Source organism: Gastrolobium bilobum, unplaced genomic scaffold, assembly GCF_033153095.1.
Source record: "Gastrolobium bilobum isolate Gb01-03AN ecotype WA unplaced genomic scaffold, APGP_CSIRO_Gbil_v1 utg26554, whole genome shotgun sequence".
In the NCBI taxonomy this organism is placed as follows: Eukaryota; Viridiplantae; Streptophyta; class Magnoliopsida; order Fabales; family Fabaceae; genus Gastrolobium; species Gastrolobium bilobum.
In genome coordinates, this window is record NW_026897614.1 from 114323 (window position 1) to 135425 (window position 21103).

The window sequence follows — 21103 nt, forward strand, 5'->3', positions numbered from 1 at the left end:
TCTCCAAATTGTGTCAACTAACTTTTTGTGAGTAGACAAGAAGTACTTTGCATCTTGTAAAATTATTTATATATTAATTTATCAATTTATAACATCTGTCAATTGGGTTTTTTTTTTTTTTTTAATATTTCATCCGCTCATCGCTTAAAAAATGAGAATATATTGATACAAACGATATAAATATCATTTAACACACTTTGGTTAGAGCATCCTTGATAGCCATGGCGAAGAGTGAGGTGAAGCTTGTTGGTAAATGGTCCAGTCCTTATGTGATGAGGGTGAAGATTGCCCTCAACATCAAATCTCTTAAATATGAAAACTTTGAAGAGACCATGACCTTAGTCCCCAAAAGTGATCTTCTTCTTCAATCCAACCCTGTATATGGCAAAGTCCCCGTTCTCATCCACCATGATAAACCTATCTGTGAGTCTCTGGTCATAGTTGAATACATAGATGAAACTTGGTCTACTGGTCCTTCTATCCTCCCCTCTGATTCTTATGATAGAGCAATTGCTAGGTTCTGGGCTGCTTACATAGACGATAAGGTGACTTCTCTTTTTGCTATTTCATTTTTTGTGTTTGCCATTAATATAAGTTTAAAATGAATTTATTTGATTTAAGTTTGAAACTTGTTACAGGGACGAATCAGAGCATTGATAAAACTATTTTTTCATGACTGAAAGGTCATGTGTTCAAATTTAGGAAACAGTCTCGAGTTTAACGGGGAGTGATTTTTAAGTTTGAAACTTGTCATACAATAATAAAAATAAAAATCTCATTTCACATGGGCAATGGTTATCATTTTCTTGCCATTTATACTAATATTTTTTCAGAACTGTTAGATTTATCCATGAACGACTCAGATTGACTCACATGATCTCATGTTGAAACAGGATGTCCAATAAAAAAAATTGAGGTTTCAATTAACTAAAGAATTAATTATTATTATTTTATTTTTTTTGAGTTTATGCAATTGAAATTGGTTTGATTTGGTTTTTATTTTGTGTGGAAATGGGGCAGTGGTTTCCTCCAATGCTAAACATTATAACTGTTGAAGGAGAGGAGGAAAGGAAGCCATACTTTGAGATGTTGGAAGAAGTGCTTGAGAGGATAGAGGGTGCTTTTGGAGAATGCAGCAAAGGAAAGCCCTTTTTTGGTGGAGATAGGATTGGGTTCCTTGATATTGCTTTTGGGAGCTTCTTGGGATGGCTCAGTGTCATAGAGCAAGAGTACTATGGAAGTAAACTTCTAGTTGAAGCAAAAGCTCCTTCTTTGGTGAAATGGGCTGAGAGATTTGCTGCTGACCCTGCTGTGAAGGGGCTTATACCTGAGACTGACAAGCTTATTGAGCTTGGCAAGTTACTTCAGATCAAATGGAGAGCTGCTATTGGCAAGAAATAGAATTTGGGATTTGCTAGTGCATATGATCCTTATTGTATGATGAATTGTGTGAAAAAATAAAATTCACTTTGTGAGATGGGTTTTCTAAGCAGTTTTATCTTTCTTCTCTCTGTGTTCCTTTTGGGTTGTCCTCTCATTTGCTTTGATGCTTTAGGGACACGTAATTGTGCTGTTCAACAACTTCTTACATTCACTTTAAAGTGTCATCACTTGATTTCATCTATGACAATGATTTTGAGGATCTTAAACCAGCAATAATACCAAAAAAGAGAATTAGGACCTGAATGAATTTGATTTGGTTTTAGTTTTAAGCATCTAATTTTGTCCTGGTCATTTTAAAGTGATAAAATATGGGGTTTGCATTTACCATTTAACATGACACAATAAAGTTTCTTACACACACAACATTTTATGGGCCCACACTTTTTGAAACAAAAAAAAAATCCACCGCACTCAAAACGAATCTCTATAACATTACACAATCATTTTTCCTACAACATAACTCTTATAAAATCCATAAAATATAGAGCCCAACAATTGAAAAAAATTTAATTATAGAAAAGATGTGAAAAACAATTCAAACAATTAATGGATAGATAAAAAATTAAAAAAAAGAAGAAATTAAGAGAAAGGAGAACATAAAAATTTACCACGTTTACAACTAACTTAATCATTGTTGATTTTCGTCAATCTAACAATTATAATTTATTAGATTTATTGAAAATTAATAATTAATTAATTAATGCGACCAAATAATTTTCAATAAAATATAACTATTAAATTGACAAAAATCAACGGTGATTAAATTTGTTGCAAAGGTGTGATAAAAATTTTTTGTGATAAATATATTCTTTCCATGTTGTAGCGTCTTATAAAAAACTTTAAATATGAGAAATAGGCAAAGATAATAACAACAGATTTTGTTGGAATTTTTATCTTTACAGTAGCTATAGACTATAGCTGTCGATAAATGCACAAAATTAGTGAAAGATAGGCACGCCGCAATCACGGAGGGAGCAGAGATACAGGACCCGTTTGAATTCTGTTTTTAAAATTATTTTTTAATTCTATTTTTAAAAATATTTGTTAAATTTTCAGAATAAAAAATTTAAAAAAAAATATGTTTGATAATATCTGTTTATAAAAATAATTCTATAAATTGTAACTGTTTTTTAGTTTTTAGAATCAAATTTAGAAAATAAATTTCAGTTGTTTTTATTTTGTGTTTTTATTTTTAACTTTCAAAACAAAGAAAATATAAAAAATACATATTTTATTGACTAGTCTACGAAACAATTTTTAAAAAAAAAAAAGCAGAATAGAATTTAACAGACCCATAATAATTTACGTTTTCACTTTAACTTAACTAATCTGGTTTAATAATACAGATTACAGACTGACATGTATTTGCTAAAATAAATTATAAACGCTAAATCAAATTAATTTAATTGACTTTCATCGGTTGTATTATGTTTTGACGAAAAAGTTCACACAGTTATTACACTCTGCCAATGTAAAATCGAGTATTTTGTAATTATGAATACAAGTTTGTCCTGTTGTCTCGTGAACACAAAAAGCGAGTGAGACTATTTTTTCTTTTTCTTTTTAGTGAATGACACCCACTTTTTTGGATGTATACAAGATAATTATTTCATGTCACGTAAAAAATGTATTCCTCATGAAATAAATACAGTTTTTTTTTTATTAAGAATAATGGTTCTTACATTTTGTGGCTTGTGCCGTCTAATTCGGAAAGTTAATCATGGAACCATAACCATACAGAGCAGAAATCAATGTTGAAGAGAAGCTTAATAAGAGAGCTAACTATAACCAATATATAGGAACTCTGGCTAACAGTATTTGAAGTTTTACAACAGTAACTCTGGTCGTTTTCTTTAGTGACTCTGGGTATGAAGGAATACACTTACACTACATTACTTAAGGTATTTATCTTAAGCTATTCGAGTTATCATAACTATACCAATCACAATTTAATTTAAATAAATTAAATAGGGAATGATCCGTTTATAAATTTTTTTGACAAGTTTTTATAAATTACATTATCTTCTTTCGGAAGAAGATAGGGGAGGCTCCTTACTTCAATTAAGATAATAAAAAATCATTTCATCTTTTTAGTTGGAACTTTAGGGGGTTCTCTAAAAAAGATAGCGAAAAAAATGATTCCTAAAGTAGAGATTAATAGGAATGTATAAACCAATGCTTCCATAGATTTGATCGTGGTTTACAATTATAGCTTTCATGCCTGTTTATTTAGGACCATATCCCGGATAAAGAAACCCTTTCCTGTTTTTCTCTCTCCATTACTTCAAGTAATTGCATTAGGTTATAGATGAGACTTCTCAAATTGGTCAACGGGCCTCATGAAATATAAAATAACATATTAAGCCTAAAAAATAGTGTTTTAAAACTCTGCCCACCTCGGGGTCAACTCCGCCGGGTCACTGACCCCCTCTCTTTGAGGGCTCGAGTTAGTAGTTTGATCATATATGCACGTTGACCCCTCTAACCCTCGAAACCCCCCGGTTGAACCAGTGACTCCCGTGTCAAAGGGGTCATTATACTTTTTTTTTAAAAAAAAAAATTATACACGAAATGACATCGTTTGATGTATAAAAAAACAAAACAAAAACTAGTTGTTGCTTAGATTTAGAACTATATCTGAAATATAAATCGTTCTTCTTCTTCTTCTCTTCTGATCTTCTCTCCCAGACCTAGACCTAGTCTCCTTGATCCGGTGACCTCCTCAACTGTATTGGTTCTTCTCTCCCCACCGTTAATTTGTCGTGTCGTTGCCTCTCCTCCGCTATTCTCTATTAAGTAAGGGATCTCATTTCACATACTATTGTAGGTGCATTAGAAGGACAAGAAGGATTTGACTTTGATGATATAACTTTTCATTAACTCTATTGGAATATGTGTTATACACTTTGCTTAGCTTGTAAATATTGACTTGTGGATGTAATTGGTTGAATTATGTTAACTATATTTTGAATCTTTAATGATTGGTAGCTTGATTTTTTTTCGAATTTTTCATATAGCATATATATTAATTTTTTTAAAGTATAAAACCGAGTCAGTGAAGTGACCCATGATCCCCTGGTTTATCCTGTAACGACCAGAAATTTAAAAATTAAAACAAATGGAGTCGCCACCAATTTTATTTACTTTGGAAAAATTGGAAAACCCTTCATTGCAAACTGGTCTATAAAAATCAAGGTTCGGGAGTCTAATTATGCGTAAGGAAGGGTGGGAATTTAATCCCACTGCACCCCGGACACATCCGTTTAAAAACGGTTACCTTAAATTAATTGTGCGAATTATTAATAGCTTTTAAAAATATTTGTTTTATCCCTTAAAAAAAATGATTATTTAGGAAGTAAGAAGACTAAAATATTAAAATTTTGTTTTAGCTTGACGGAAAGAGTTCCGCTCCGACGTATCCTCCGGTACAGTGAGGAATTCAAAGCTACGTCGTTCTTTAGAATATTTGTGTGTTGATTGATTTTAATTTTGAAAAAAAACATTTGATTATATTCGACGTTCCCGGATTATCAGGTTCTCCCAACCAAAATGATCCGAACGAGACGCAGGATTAACAAGCTGTCTCAACTCAGCTAATCCATATATAATGATTTTAATATTATAATTTTATTACGAGTTATAGATCACCAAGCTGTCTCAGCCAAAATGACCCAAAACACAAAAGCTTCGGGTTAACAAGTCGTCACGGCTCAGTTGACTCCCATTTTATTTAATGATAAATTAATATTTAATCTTTAAAATTTATCCTCAAATCAATATTTATTATTATTAAGCGTTTTAAAATCATCATATTGTCACAATAGAAATGATTCAAAAAAAAAGCTATGAGATTAGCAAGATGTCACATCTCAGCTAAAACCCTTTTTACTATAACTTACGATTTATTTTTCTAAAAATCAAACACATTTAAGAATTAAATAAGGTTCTTCATTATAAAGAAGAATGAACTAGTTGTTATAAAACGGCTGTGAATTAAAAATGAATCAGCTAAAGTACTCAGATCACGTTTTTTCTTTTAAAAGGAACAAGAAATTAAAAATAAAAATAAATTAAAGATAGTGACGTTGGACCGTGAAGTGCATGGTTAGAGACAACAACTTATGTTTGCTAAAATATTTGTCTTCATAGTAAACATTGAAACTGTGAGTACCCGAGATCTACCAAAATATTCATTTTATAAGAATCAAAGGTGGATATCAACATTGCAAATGTTAAAATATTAATATATTAAAGGTTGCAACACTGCATCGTGAATATATGAAGTTTGCTAATATATGATATGTTAACACATTTATTCCACGAGAAGTACATCAGCATAGCAAGTATGGAAATATTAAAATATAGAGAAAATGTACACAGACCAAGGAAAGTTAGAACTCGCTAACCTAATAATATTAAAATATACCTTTCCAAAAAAAAAGCAAGAATACGTTATATGATACAACTAGTTGGCGAAAATGCTTTGTGGGAAACTCCAATGCAATGTTATATGACCAAATTATTTTAATCATTTCTTCAGCACATTAAATGAAACTACCCCATATTACAATAGTAACAAGAAGACACAGACCACAAGTCATGCACCGACATCAATATGCAGTGAATGGATAAAAAAAAAACTCATACATCCTCATTAGCATACGGTTGGAATCAAAAGATGATAGTCTAACAGCTATGTGATCCAAAAGATAACACTAACAGTCATATGATTCAAAAGATTATGTCAGTCAACAAGAGATGCAGTAATGGTATTTTAACACAGCACAACTCACAAGCCTTAAGTCGCGTGAAGGTTGCACGATGGTAACAACAAGGTGATATGCAAGCTCTGGGCGATGAAGTACAATGATGGGCGGTGGAGTAGACAGAGTCTATGTGGCAGTGAGCAACATCAGAAATCCTCTACCATGGACACTTGCAGCAATTCTCCTCGATGACAGTAATAGCCGGACTTGCAGTGATTGGTGACTGAGTGTAAAAAAAAAAAGGGCTATGGTGGTGCGATAGTTGGCAACGGCGGGGGTTACAGCAAAAGCTTTTTTTTTTCTTAGAAAATACTCATTTTTTGGCTTGGTTCGTCTTCCTTTCTTTTTGCTTCTGAGAGGTGTTCTCTTTTTTATAACCTGAAGTTAGCTAACCAAAAAAATCCCCTCTTTTCCCGTTCAGTCTCCCTTTTTAAACTTCTTCAATGCTCCCCCTAAAAACCAGCGTCCCTTCCTTTGTTCTGTATCTTTTCGTTAGCTTTATAGGATAAAAAAAGAACCAAATTTTATTACATTATCTGAGAGGTAAACAGAAGAAGCCTTGCTGAATTGAGCATGAGTCTTCTCCAAACTCCATTTTAGTGCACTGCTCCTCTGCTTCTATGTATCCATCTCTGAACCATTCATATTTTGTCTACCTGATATCTTACTTTTATGCAAAGTATACAACGTACACCAGTGAAGTAGCTTTGTGCCCAAAACGTATGCCAGTGGAGAACTCTTTTGCAGTGGCGGTCTCTTGTGCAGAGCTTTTCCTCTTGAAACGACAATATGACTAGCTTAGGAAAAGAGAGAAATGTAGTTGCTCTGCTTACGATGCAAGTAATAGTTAGGGGTAGTTTTCTTCTTTTGTTCATTTTTTTATATTTTATTTTATTATTTAATTACTACTTTTATTTTTTTATTTTTTCTTTTTAAAATAGGAGTCCACAATAAATTTTTTTTTTTTAAAGATATTTGGGACAAAATCAGGTGTTCACAGTTGCCCCTCTTTATTTGTTTCTTACTAAATAATATGACAAATTGCATGTGGCATATTATCATTGTAAGAAACAAGTAAAGACATGAATCCTGATTTTGTGCAAGTGAGTAGAAGATATATATGGATAAGATGAAACTAAAAGTTAAATACAGTGAGCTTGTGAGCTCGAAGATGAAAGGCATGAATTTTCAATGCAAGGCCTCTGAGCCTGAAAGTTAAATTATAATGAGCCTCTGAGCTCGAAATTAAATAGTTTGAATTTAAAGTGCACGGTCTCTAAGCCGAAAAATTAAATTACATTGAGCCTCTGAGCTCGAAATGAAATGATATAAATTAAAATGCACGGCCTCTGAGCCGAAAAATTAAATCGCAATGAGACTCTAAGCTTGAAACATGAATTTAAATTGCATGGCCTCTGAGCCAAAAAAACAAATTGCAATGTGCATATGAGCTCAAAATTAAATGACATAAGTTTAAATTGCGTGGCCTCTGAGCCGAAAGATTAAATTGCAACTAGCCTCTGAGCTCGAAAATGAATTTAAATTGCATGACCTCCGAGCCGAAACATAAATTGCAATGAGCCTCTGAGCTCGAAATCAAATGATATAGATTTAAATTGCATGGCCTCTAGGCCGGAAAATTAAATTGCAAGAAGCCTCTGAGCTCGAAATTCAATGACATGAATTTAAAATGCATGGCCTCTGAGCCGAAAAATAAATTGCAATGAGCCTTTGAGCTCGAAATTAAATGATATAGATTTAAATTGCATGGCCTCAGAGCCGGAAAATTACATTGCAATGAGCCTCTGAGCTCGAAATTAAATGACATGAATTTAAAATGCATGGCCTCTGAGCTGAAACATAAATTGCAATGAGCCTCTGAGCTCAAAATTAAATGACAGGAATTTAAAATGTGCGGGAGCCGACTTGATAGGAAGTTTGAAGATGCAAGAGAGTGGACTTGATTTTAGCCGAAAATGTAAAGGTGCAAGGTAGACCGAAATTATGCATGAAAAATGAACGAGTGTGAGATGGAGATCTCAACTTGAACAACTGTGGGCAATGAATGCTTGGAGAGTAAGGAACCATGGTGTTTGTCACTTTTTGTTGTTGTTGAAGATGATGCAATATGCAATGCATGTCATGTAATGCAAAAACCTTTGAGATTTTAAAGTCTGGAGATTCCTCTTCTTTTTTTCATGATATGCAGAGATTAGGAGAAATGTAATGTATGCAGAAAATTTTGAAATCTTCAAACTTTGAGTTTTTTTTTTTTTTTTAACCCAGTAATTTTTTTGATTCATACTGCAGTTATTTCCTTTGATTTTCTTTTGGCTTAAACAAAGATCCACATGAAATGGCTACTTGAAAAATCTATGGTCAATCAAACCTTTGTTCACACCATAAATAATGGACTCAATTTGTCCCTTTCTTCCATATCACCCATTCTTTTTCTTTTCCATTTTGCTTTATTTTTCTACTTTTGTTTTCTTCTTCTCCACCTTCTCTCTCTTTTTTTTTTTACTAAGGATGTCCCCGAGTGACCCACGCAAAACCAAAATTTGCCCCAGTTTTAGTGACTAAGGCGGCCACAAGCTTTATCTCATCATCCATAAGTTGAAACCCGAACGTGAATTGTTCAGTACATAACCAAGGTGGACTATTTTTTTTCTTTTTTTTCTCTTTTTTTTTCTTTTTTTTTACGCCCTAACTTTTGCTCAGGCCGCCCTTATGGGTTTTCAGCCTAACGGGCTTTTTCTTTTCTTTTTTTTTTTTGATTTCTTTTGATCCAACCCAAAAACTGAAGGATTACTACCATAAAGAAATGTTAAGTGGTACTCTTGAACATGAATTTATTTGCTTGAGACAAAACTTTACGAATATTCATGGGCAGAAAAGGAAAAAAAGAAAAAATTGATGGATGACCCAACACAAAGAAATTGAATGTATTTGACATGAAAGTTGAAATTACAATGTAGGAGAAAAAAATGATAAGAATTATGGAAGAGGGAAGGGAATAGTAAAGGAAAGATTATGAGAGAAATACAAAATTTTCCCCAGTATTAGTTCTTGAATTTTTACCAAATTAATTTTGTGTGACTACTTGATGATTCAACCAATGTATGTGTTGCTACATTCATCGTCATTGTTGTTCGACCGATCTTAGTCATGTTGCCCCAGTGTAGCATTGAAATAAAGTTCTGCCCAGTGTCTTCTTTAAGAGCTTCCTGAGAATACACAGGTCTATTTTGCCCTTATTTTTGCTTAGACCGCCTTTTCAGGTTTTCAGCCTAATATGTTTCCTTTTTCTTTTTCTTTGTATGCCCTGAATTTTGCTCAAACTGTTCATTTGGAATTATGATCTAACAGGCTTCTTTGATTTTATGTTTTTCTTTTTTTTCTGATATATTTTTTTTTTTTTGAAATCTCTTGTTACTGTCAACATTGATTGGTCTAGACAAAAGTCTATAATGTTGACCACAAAGAGTGGTATTGCTCATAAGATGTGAGAGCATTTGCTACCAATCCTTGAGCTATTTTTCTGACACCTTCGCATGCTACTTCAAATGCATCGTTCATCTGACAATTGATTGGAGTTAAATTGTGATGATTTAGTAGCGCGATCATCTTCTTGTGCTCATTTGATTGCATCTATTAGCTTATCAAATTCAAGGTTGATTTCATCAAGGGATCACACTAGAATCAATTTTTTTTTGTACTGTGGCAAAGTTTTTGAAAGGTTTGATTTTTATTTATTTTTTAAAAAAGAAAATTAAAATGAAGACAACAAGGTAAAAGGCATGAGAAACATGAATGAGCAATTGGATTTGAAGCAAAGGTTAAGAATAGAAACAAAAATAAGAAAGAAGATGAAAGAAAATGCAAATACTTATTTCAGATAATGTCTCAAGAAAATAAACATAAGTTCAAAATAGTACAACTAAACAATAACTTCGAAGTAATCACATCAGATATTAGATTGAACTTCCACATGATTCATTCCAAGCTCTCATTTGTTGGATTGATTGTATTATCTATGGATACTTTTCTAACCTTAGCCAAAATTTCAATCCTTTCTCCGGCAGCTCAAGGTCAGCAAAGTCTTGGTATACAACACCAGCCATTGACTCAACATGGAAAGGCTCCAAAGTTCCTATGAAGTAAGAACACATTTCTGATAGTGTCAATGGTGGTTGGACTCGTGCTGCGAGAGTCCTCCATCTTTGGGCATATTGCTTGAAAGTTTCCTCATTCTCGATTTGCAGGGCTCCTAACTGTTCTCGAGTCGGAGCAGTATCCAAGTTGAATCGATATTGATTCATGAACATGTCTGCCAAATCTTTCCAGCAAGATATCTTAGAATGATCTAGTTGGATATACCATTCTAGGGTTGGACTAGTCAAACTCTCATGGAAGAAGCCAACAAGAAACCTCTCGTCCTTAGACCATATTGCCATTTTGGTGCAATAGGTTTTCAAATGAAGAAATGGATTGGTATTCCCGTCGTATTTGGCAAAATTCGGGACAACAAAGTCTTTAGGAATAACAATATCCATTGGGGAGCATAACTCTTCTACCCCAAGAGATCCATAAGAACATGACCCTTGGATGGCTTTAATCTTTTCCTCAATTTTCTCTATCCAGACTTCCTTCTTCTTGTCTTTATGAACTAAGGCAGAATTAATCCCCGAGTTGAACCCTGTCGATGCGTGAGTGCGTGCTTCAGCGTGAGCATTCCCTTCCCTAATAGGTTGGATCATTAGGGAATTGAGGAGTTCTTTTATGCCTTTCAATGTTTCTTCCATCTTATTCAATCTCTCTCTTATTTCTTCTACTTCTTTGAACATGTCTCTCCCCTCTTGATTGTTTGCCTCCATTATGATCCTAGATTTGAAGTTGTGAACTTAGATTTGATTGGTATAGTCTTTCCTTGATCAAAAGTTTTGCCAAAAATATTATTATCATTTTTTTTTTGTAGAGATGCAATATGAACAAATAGTGAAAATGAGATGCAAAATGCAATTTTTTTTTGAATTTTGGAAACCTGAAGGTAATGCAATGTCTAGCATGTTTTGCTTTACAAAATGCATGAGTAACTAAAAGATAAATGTTTCAATAATGTTGATTTTAAAAAATGTTAATATATACATCAATATGCTATATGCAAGGATGAAAATAAAGAGTTAGAAGGAAAATTGCCCCCTTTTGTGCACTAAATTGGTTAATAATGGATGGTCAATAGGTCATTCTATACAGTGAATACTTTCATTTGATAGTTGAATGATTGTGATAATTTTGACCACTAGAGTTAATATCTCATTTCGGAAAAAATAGTCAAACAGGATGTACATCCAAAATGACTATAATTACGAAAGAGTCACACTCTAGCCGAGATTTTCGCGATAACCAAACAGGATGTACATCCAAAATGGCTACCACTACACAACCTCTCTCTTATCTTAAGTTTCACTCAGACCCGAGAATATGGCCCCACTCATAGTGTGTGATCAATGTGTAGGTGTTGTGTGTAACCCAATCAGCAAAATAATTGAGAGCAATAATATAATAACACAAAAAGTTCCTCATTCTAGAGTTAGAGCCAATCATCACATCTTTCACACACATATCAAGATATAAGAAAAAAAAATTGCAAAATAAAAAGAGAAAGACAAAATGAAGCAAAATAACAAACTAAAGGTAAGTAAAGCAAATATATAAAAACTACTATGAATTCGCACAATTAATTAACACAGGCTTGACTCTCTAAAATCCCCAGCGGAGTCGCCATCTGTAACGACCAGAAATTTAAAAATTAAAACAAATGGAGTCGCCACCAATTTTATTTACTTTGGAAAAATTGGAAAACCCTTTATTGCAAACTGGTCTATAAAAATCAAGGTTCGGGAGTCTAATTATGCGTAAGGAAGGGTGGGAATTTAATCCCACTGCACCCCTGACACATCCGTTTAAAAACGGTTACCTTAAATTAATTGTGCGAATTATTAATAGCTTTTAAAAATATTTGTTTTATCCCTTAAAAAAATGATTATTTAGGAAGTAAGAAGACTAAAATATTAAAATTTTGTTTTAGCTTGACGGAAAGAGTTCCGCTCCGACGTATCCTCCGGTACAGTGAGGAATTCAAAGCTACGTCGTTCTTTAGAATATTTGTGTGTTGATTGATTTTAATTTTGAAAAAAAACATTTGATTATATTCGACGTTCCCGGATTATCAGGTTCTCCCAACCAAAATGATCCGAGCGAGACGCAGGATTAACAAGCTATCTCAACTCAGCTAATCCATATATAATGATTTTAATATTATAATTTTATTACGAGTTATAGATCACCAAGCTGTCTCAGCCAAAATGACCCAAAACACAAAAGCTTCGGGTTAACAAGTCGTCACGGCTCAGTTGACTCCCATTTTATTTAATGATAAATTAATATTTAATCTTTAAAATTTATCCTCAAATCAATATTTATTATTATTAAGCGTTTTAAAATCATCATATTGTCACAATAGAAATGATTCAAAAAAAAAGCTATGAGATTAGCAAGATGTCACATCTCAGCTAAAACCCTTTTTACTATAACTTACGATTTATTTTTCTAAAAATCAAACACATTTAAGAATTAAATAAGGTTCTTCATTATAAAGAAGAATGAACTAGTTGTTATAAAACAGCTGTGAATTAAAAATGAATCAGCTAAAGTACTCAGATCACGTTTTTTCTTTTAAAAGGAACAAGAAATTAAAAATAAAAATAAATTAAAGATAGTGACGTTGGACCGTGAAGTGCATGGTTAGAGACAACAACTTATGTTTGCTAAAATATTTGTCTTCATAGTAAACATTGAAACTGTGAGTACCCGAGATCTACCAAAATATTCATTTTATAAGAATCAAAGGTGGATATCAACATTGCAAATGTTAAAATATTAATATATTAAAGGTTGCAACACTGCATCGTGAATATATGAAGTTTGCTAATATATGATATGTTAACACATTTATTCCACGAGAAGTACATCAGCATAGCAAGTATGGAAATATTAAAATATAGAGAAAATGTACACAGACCAAGGAAAGTTAGAACTCGCTAACCTAATAATATTAAAATATACCTTTCCAAAAAAAAAAGCAAGAATACGTTATATGATACAACTAGTTGGCGAAAATGCTTTGTGGGAAACTCCAATGCAATGTTATATGACCAAATTATTTTAATCATTTCTTCAGCACATTAAATGAAACTACCCCATATTACAATAGTAACAAGAAGACACAGACCACAAGTCATGCACCGACATCAATATGCAGTGAATGGATAAAAAAAAAACTCATACATCCTCATTAGCATACGGTTGGAATCAAAAGATGATAGTCTAACAGCTATGTGATCCAAAAGATAACACTAACAGTCATATGATTCAAAAGATTATGTCAGTCAACAAGAGATGCAGTAATGGTATTTTAACACAGCACAACTCACAAGCCTTAAGTCGCGTGAAGGTTGCACGATGGTAACAACAAGGTGATATGCAAGCTCTGGGCGATGAAGTACAATGATGGGCGGTGGAGTAGACAGAGTCTATGTGGCAGTGAGCAACATCAGAAATCCTCTACCATGGACACTTGCAGCAATTCTCCTCGATGACAGTAATAGCCGGACTTGCAGTGATTGGTGACTGAGTGTAAAAAAAAAAAGGGCTATGGTGGTGCGATAGTTGGCAACGGCGGGGGTTACAGCAAAAGCTTTTTTTTTTTCTTAGAAAATACTCATTTTTTGGCTTGGTTCGTCTTCCTTTCTTTTTGCTTCTGAGAGGTGTTCTCTTTTTTATAACCTGAAGTTAGCTAACCAAAAAAATCCCCTCTTTTCCCGTTCAGTCTCCCTTTTTAAACTTCTTCAATGCTCCCCCTAAAAACCAGCGTCCCTTCCTTTGTTCTGTATCTTTTCGTTAGCTTTATAGGATAAAAAAAGAACCAAATTTTATTACATTATCTGAGAGGTAAACAGAAGGAGCCTTGCTGAATTGAGCATGAGTCTTCTCCAAACTCCATTTTAGTGCACTGCTCCTCTGCTTCTATGTATCCATCTCTGAACCATTCATATTTTGTCTACCTGATATCTTACTTTTCAGCAAAGTATACAACGTACACCAGTGAAGTAGCTTTGTGCCCAAAACGTATGCCAGTGGAGAACTCTTTTGCAGTGGCGGTCTCTTGTGCAGAGCTTTTCCTCTTGAAACGACAATATGACTAGCTTAGGAAAAGAGAGAAATGTAGTTGCTCTGCTTACGATGCAAGTAATAGTTAGGGGTAGTTTTCTTCTTTTGTTCATTTTTTTATATTTTATTTTATTATTTAATTACTACTTTTATTTTTTTTATTTTTTCTTTTTAAAATAGGAGTCCACAATAATTTTTTTTTTTTAAACATATTTGGGACAAAATCAGGTGTTCACATATCCCATGACCCCTGACCTCGGCCGAGTCAATGACCGGGCCGGGTTTTTAAACACTGCTAAAAAGTAATTAATATAAGTCGTTTTATACTCACTAGCTCCCTAATCCGCGATTTGCTCCAACTACTAAAACTTCAAGATTAAGGAAACACGATCTTCTCGCATATGTATAATCCCATAGGTATATTGACACATGGCATCAGTAGCTTGATTCTTTATCGCTACATGACGTCAACAACTTAAGACTCTACAACCACCCTGTTATGAACCTACATAAGGCCCATATGCCTAAAAAGTCCAATAAAGGGAAGACACTTGACAGCTATACAAGAAGACAACTGGGCACATGAAGAAAGGAGTCCAGATTGTTCAAACCCTAAGGTAAACTCTGTAAATAAGAGGTAAAGACCACATGTATGGACTGATCTCTCTCTTACTATTATGCTGTCATTGTGCACACATATCGCCCCATTGGCTGAAGCCTTATAGTTGTGTACGGTGATTTGCTACCCCCAAGGTATCTAATTCATAGGTACCTAGAGAGAGCACAAAATTCCATTTTGATCTACTAGCCCAAGGCAAGACATTTCTATCACATAGATAGAACACACCCGAATAGTCAATGGCTAAGAGACATACACTTGGTTCCAACTACACCAATGAGGCATATCCCACAAATAGACATCACGCACGCGAGATGATCTGCAAAAGTCACTTTTGTGCACCAATGAGGTTTCGTCATACTAAGGCGACATAAGTAGAACAATCAACCACTATATAATAGAGGCTTAAAGCATAGGTATGATCATCTATTTTTTCTTAACTAAAGTTCAACACTCATGTAATGACTTAAGCGTTGGAGTGTTTTGTGGGTACCCTCCATTTATCCTAGCCAATCAATACATCAAGTCTCAAATCCTTCATCTCACATAGCATCTCGCAAAGTTACAAAATATCCTACAGAATCACGATCCTACAACACCCATTTTGGCAAAGATGCAAATAATTATTGAATCAAACTCAACCGTGTGTGATCTAGCTCAATCATTATTGCACTGATCAAATTCTAAAATCTAAAATAAAATAAACTTGTAAATAAAATAGTATATCACATATACATGTGCTAGTTTTATAAAATGTGCATTTAATTTTGAGTTATATTTATCTCATTCAACATGAGATAACACATCTTCTTACACACATATAATAAAGGTGGATCTCACTTTTATTTTATTTTTCTCCAATCATTTGTGAGTCTCTTTTATTATTTTATTTTACTAATATAAGATAACTTATATAATTGATGAAAGTTACTTCGAATCGGATAAGTAACATAAAAAACGATTTCGCTCTAATTTTTACTTAATCTACAAAATGCATTCATCTTCATACATACAGCTTCCTTCAAGCAATCCAATTGGGCAACGGCATCGTTTTGTTTCAGTCTTTTGTTTCGTTCTGCTGACAAAGTGAATCTAACATCGTTCTGTCCTTCTTCAACACTGAACAGCTTAATCGATACTGCAAATCAAAAATCGAAGACTTGAAACCCTAACAATGGCGTTCCAGATGCCATTGGATCAGATGAAGCAGTTACAGATCCTGCTACGCAAAGAGGCCAACCTCTCATGGTACCAGCCAGAGAAAGAGGACAATCTCGCGCTCCCAAAGCTACCTTCGGTCACAGAAACCATAGCGAAACTCGATCCATCGCCACCTTACCTTCGCTGCAAGAATTGCAATGGCAGGCTCCTCCGCGGGTTGCAATCCTCTATCTGCGTCTTTTGCGGCACAAATCCCCACAAGGACCTCCCTCCCGAACCCATCAACTTCAAGAACACCATTGGCTATCGATGGTTACTCGAGTCCCTTCACCTCGATGGATCGGTAAAATCTTTCTCATCATTTCAAAGTGCTTCCTTATTTTTTATTTAAAGTAATGTTATTCGTTTTTCCTTTGTTTGTGATGCAAAAAACAAAAAAATTGTGGTAGTGTAATTATTTTTTTTTTTATAATTTTGATAGTGTCTTTTATCAAGTCATGATTTTTTTATTTTGGGGTTTGACATATTGTTGTGTTAACTCTGCACACATTGTTTTGCAGGAGATGGTGGCACCAGTGGAGGAAGAAAATGCATCAAACAGAGGGAGGAGTGAATCAAAAAATGAGATTCCCTTATCTGAACTACTAGATTTGGAAATTAGATGGCATTCGGAGGCTGAGAGAACTGCATCAAGTAATTCAGATTCGGCAGTGTTTCAGGGGAAAAGTTCATTGACTTTGGCTGGAGTTGATCTTGATAGTTTTTTCGATCGGAGGGAATCTGATTCTGATGCTTTTGAACAGAACTTGGCTTCGGGAAGACAAGTGGGTACTGCTTCAGATAATACTTTCCAAGCTAATGAAAATCTTAGTTTGTTTCAGAATGTGCAAGCTTCAGAAGCCGCCTCAGGGTCTGCGGAAGATCAGAGTGGTGATTCTTTTTCAGGTTGGGAGGCCAACTTTAAGTCTGCTAGTTCTGGTTCTGTTCATGAAGAGTCCAAATCAGTTGATCATTCTAAAGTTGGTTTGGATGTGGTATCTGGAGACTGGAAAGACTCTGTTGGTGTAAAGAAGAATGATGATTTTAATCCTTCAGCATCCACAGAAGATGATTGGTTTCAGAGTGATGGATGGAGAACTTCCAACTCAGAGGTACATAGCCAGACTGGGAAATCAGAATCGACCATGGATCTTAATGATACAAAGATATCAGAAAGTGCTAATGCTTCTTCTAATAGAAATTTTGACTGGATGCTAGATGACCAATTGCAAGGGAGTAATAACAAGACAACTGGTACTGTGGCTGCTGATGAAGCTGATGATTCATTTGATGCATGGAATGATTTTACTGGCTCAGCTAGCACACAAGATCCTTCTAGTAGTTTTTCCAGCTCAAAGATAAGCCAGGCTGGAAAATCTGGATTTTCTGCTGATTTTAATGATACTAAAACAATAGAGGATGCTAATAGCTCTTCAAATAACGATTTTGACTGGATGCAAGGTGACCATTGGCGAGATAACAATGACAAGACAACTGATACTTTCGGTACTAATGAAGCTGCTGATTCATTTGATGCATGGAATGATTTCACTGGCTCAGCCAATACTCAATATGCTTCTAGTAGTGTTTCCAACTCTGAGATAACCGGCCAGACTGGGAAATTTGAATTGGCTAAGGATCCTAATGATACAAAAACAGCAGAAAATGCTACTGGTCCATCTGGAAATTTTGACTGGATGCAAGATGACCAATGGCAGGGGATCAATAACAAGGAAACTGGTATTGTGACTACTAATGAAGTTGCTGATTCATTTGATGCATGGAATGACTTTACTGGCTCAGCCATTTCACAAAATCCTTCCAGTAGTATTTCCAACTCTGACATAACTACTGATCGTAATGATACAGAAACAGCTGTGGGTGCTAATGCTTCTTCTGTTAAAAGTTTTGACTGGATGCAAGATGATCAATGGCAATTCAGCAATAACAAAACTGATACCGTGCCTACTAATGATAGTGCTGCTTCATTTGATGTTTGGGATGGCTTTACTAGCTTGGCCACTACACAAGATCCTTCCAGCAATATTTGGAAACAATCTGTAAATCAGACTTCTGCTGAAACGATCTTTGAACCGAATTTACTCAGCTCATCAAACAACTCACATGATATGGATGATTTATTTTTAGGACAGTTTAGTAGTCCACTAAGTTCTCCTGCAGCAACCATTGCACAGCCTGCCACTGCTTCTTCAAACAGGTGCCTAGATATTATGTCAGTTGCATTGTTTTTTTTTTGAAAAATATACATAGTTGTATTCAACCATTTTTTGAGTACCAGGTGATCTTTAGTGTATTTCCAACATCTTTAGGAGCTTGAGTTCAATCGTTCACTTTACATTTAGTGATAATTGAATAATTCAACTAAAGGGATGTCTATACAGTTTTGAAGTCCTGTAAGGAAACTGATGCATCTAGGTATTAGCCAGTTGAATTTGCTAATTGAAAGGTGGGTGAAGGGTATCTGTTGTAAATAATAGTTATATATGGATGGACAAGCTGAATGGGATTCTGACTGATGGCATAATTCTTTGCTTTGCATGTTGTGACTCAAAAAGGATTTGCTTCTTACATGTGAATGGGAGAAAGGATGTCGAAAGGAATAAACTGGAGGATCCTGCTATTCATATTTATCTTTTAGTAGAACTTCAATGTTCAAACATCTTTATTCTTCCTAGTTCCTACTATTTATACTACCTTGAAAGCCGTGGAGAACTTGGAAGTTCTTCATCCTTTAAACTACTGCGTTGGCCTTGAATTTTATCATTTAATGCTCTGGTTATTTTTTATTTGGCTTCGTACATTCTGCTGACTAACATTGATCTTTGTTTGACATTTTATACTTTCAAAATAGAAATTTATGCTATTTGTTTCATGTTCAGGGTGGCTGATATGGATACCACGAGAGGAGACTCTAGAGATGTTTCCACTGCAGTAGTAGGGGCAAAAGATGATGTAGAGATGTTGATATCACAGATGCATGATCTCTCCTTTATGCTTGAGAACAATCTTTCAATTCCCCCAAAGTAAGATGGACCTATGTTATTTTCTCATAATTCTTCGCTTATATTAATTTTGTAATCTATGGCATAGGCTCTTCTACTTTCTCTATATCTGTGTTCTTTAACTAATGGGTGGGGGATACGTCTTTCGTCTACGGTTATAACCTCACTCTTCTCTAAATCATTCTTTTTTGGGGGTTTAATTCCCTAAATTTTTTTATTGTAGATCAGGCATGTTGGTATTGTGTTGCTTAGTATTATGCAACTACTGCACATTAGCAGGCAGTTTATCTTGGGGTGATGATTATTATTTGGTTAGAAGCAATGTCCGATGGGAGGGATGCCTTTAATTCTGTTGCGTTGAGAATGATATGACGTTACCTGTTCCACTGCCAATTAATCTGCAGTAGATTCTTCACATCTTAGTCTTTTCTGGGTATTTGGGCCCCATGAATTTTTTTGGCGCAAAAAAAACCTGCAGAAAACTTTCTAGTGGTGATTGTGTTGATTTAAAAAATAAATAAAAGAAAATTGAATTGAACCCGAATGATTGGTTCAAGTGACAATTTAAGCCCTAAATCCGAAGGACGAATGAATTACTGAGCGTGCAGGGGTTCGAAATTTGGAGAGGACCTTTCAGGCCAGAGCTAAATAATTGTTATGCTACTCAACTTGGAATTTGTCTCATATATGTGCAAGTTTTTTTCTCCACCCGAGTCATGAGGACACTCGGAAAATCTGATTTGCTCCAAAGGGATAATTAAGGTTATGGACTAAAAAAAATTGATTTATATAATAGAAGTAGTTTTAACTTCTTCTTTTTTCGGATATTAGGGAATGTAAAACAGCAACACAGACTACCTAAGGATCATTCTGGGTATAAACAACACCCATTAGATCCTTTTCTAGAGCCCTGTTACAGCTCAAAGGAGCATTAGGCAAATCAACTAACTCCCAAGCTCCATGATCTACCAACCGAGCCAAATAATCAGCTACTGCGTTACCACTCCTGTTAATATGACTAAACATCACCTTCCACTTCTTGTTTTTCATTTCCTGTATGCGATCCACCACTTGAAGCAGAGGGTGATCAGGAGAGCAACCATTTTGAATTAAGTGCAAAGCTTCAAGAGAATCTCCTTCCCATTGGACTTGTCTAAATCCATGATCCCAGGCCACATGAAGACCCATAAGAGCACCCCATAATTCAGCCTTCAAAGCATTGCCTTGGCCAACCTTCTTCATAAAGCCAACAATCCATCTGCCATTACTATTACGCAAGACCCCACCACATCCACTAATCATACCATCAAGGGAGCAGGCCCCATCTGAATTAATTTTAATCCAGCCCTCAGGAGGAGACTGCCATTTCACAATACAATCCTCCATTTTCCTTACACTAACATCAATCACATCTAAGGTTTTTTCAACATGAATAATATTATTGACATAAGTTCTAACCTTAAAACAGAAACTTTCAAGAGAGCACACTTCATTTCTAAAGACTAGATTATTTCTAGCTTGCCATAACATCCAGCAGGTGGTTCCAAACGTGAGGCTCCATCTCTGCTCAAGAACCTTCCCCTTTTTGTTCTTCAGGTTGCTTCTAAGCCATTTTGAAAAGCTGTTATCAGAGTTCAGGATTCCATTGGACTTAGGATTTAAAATCACCCAGACCTGCTTAGCCCATGAACATTCCCTCATTACATGTTTACAATCTTCATAAGGATGAAAGCATATGGGACAGTGAGCCTCTCCACCCATATGTCTTCTACTCCTTTGCTCATTAGTCAGGAGACTATTCCCTAGAAGGAGCCATAAAA

At 34.8% G+C, this 21103-nt stretch overlaps 2 protein-coding genes across 2 annotated transcripts; both read left to right on the plus strand.

Moving 5' to 3' along the window:
• Nucleotides 1-211: 211 nt before the first annotated feature.
• On the plus strand, nt 212-1620 carry LOC133308605 (glutathione S-transferase U18-like). Its single transcript, XM_061509247.1, has 2 exons — nt 212-545; nt 1021-1620. The coding sequence occupies exons 1-2, from the start codon at nt 222-224 to the stop codon at nt 1399-1401; spliced, it is 705 nt and encodes a 234-aa protein (XP_061365231.1). The 5' UTR covers nt 212-221; the 3' UTR covers nt 1402-1620.
• Nucleotides 1621-16098: 14478 nt separating this feature from the next.
• LOC133308600 (uncharacterized) lies at nt 16099-19562 on the plus strand. Its single transcript, XM_061509241.1, has 3 exons — nt 16099-16564; nt 16782-18478; nt 19161-19562. Exons 1-3 carry the CDS (start codon nt 16235-16237, stop codon nt 19306-19308), a joined length of 2175 nt encoding a protein of 724 aa, XP_061365225.1. The 5' UTR covers nt 16099-16234; the 3' UTR covers nt 19309-19562.
• Nucleotides 19563-21103: the final 1541 nt, after the last annotated feature.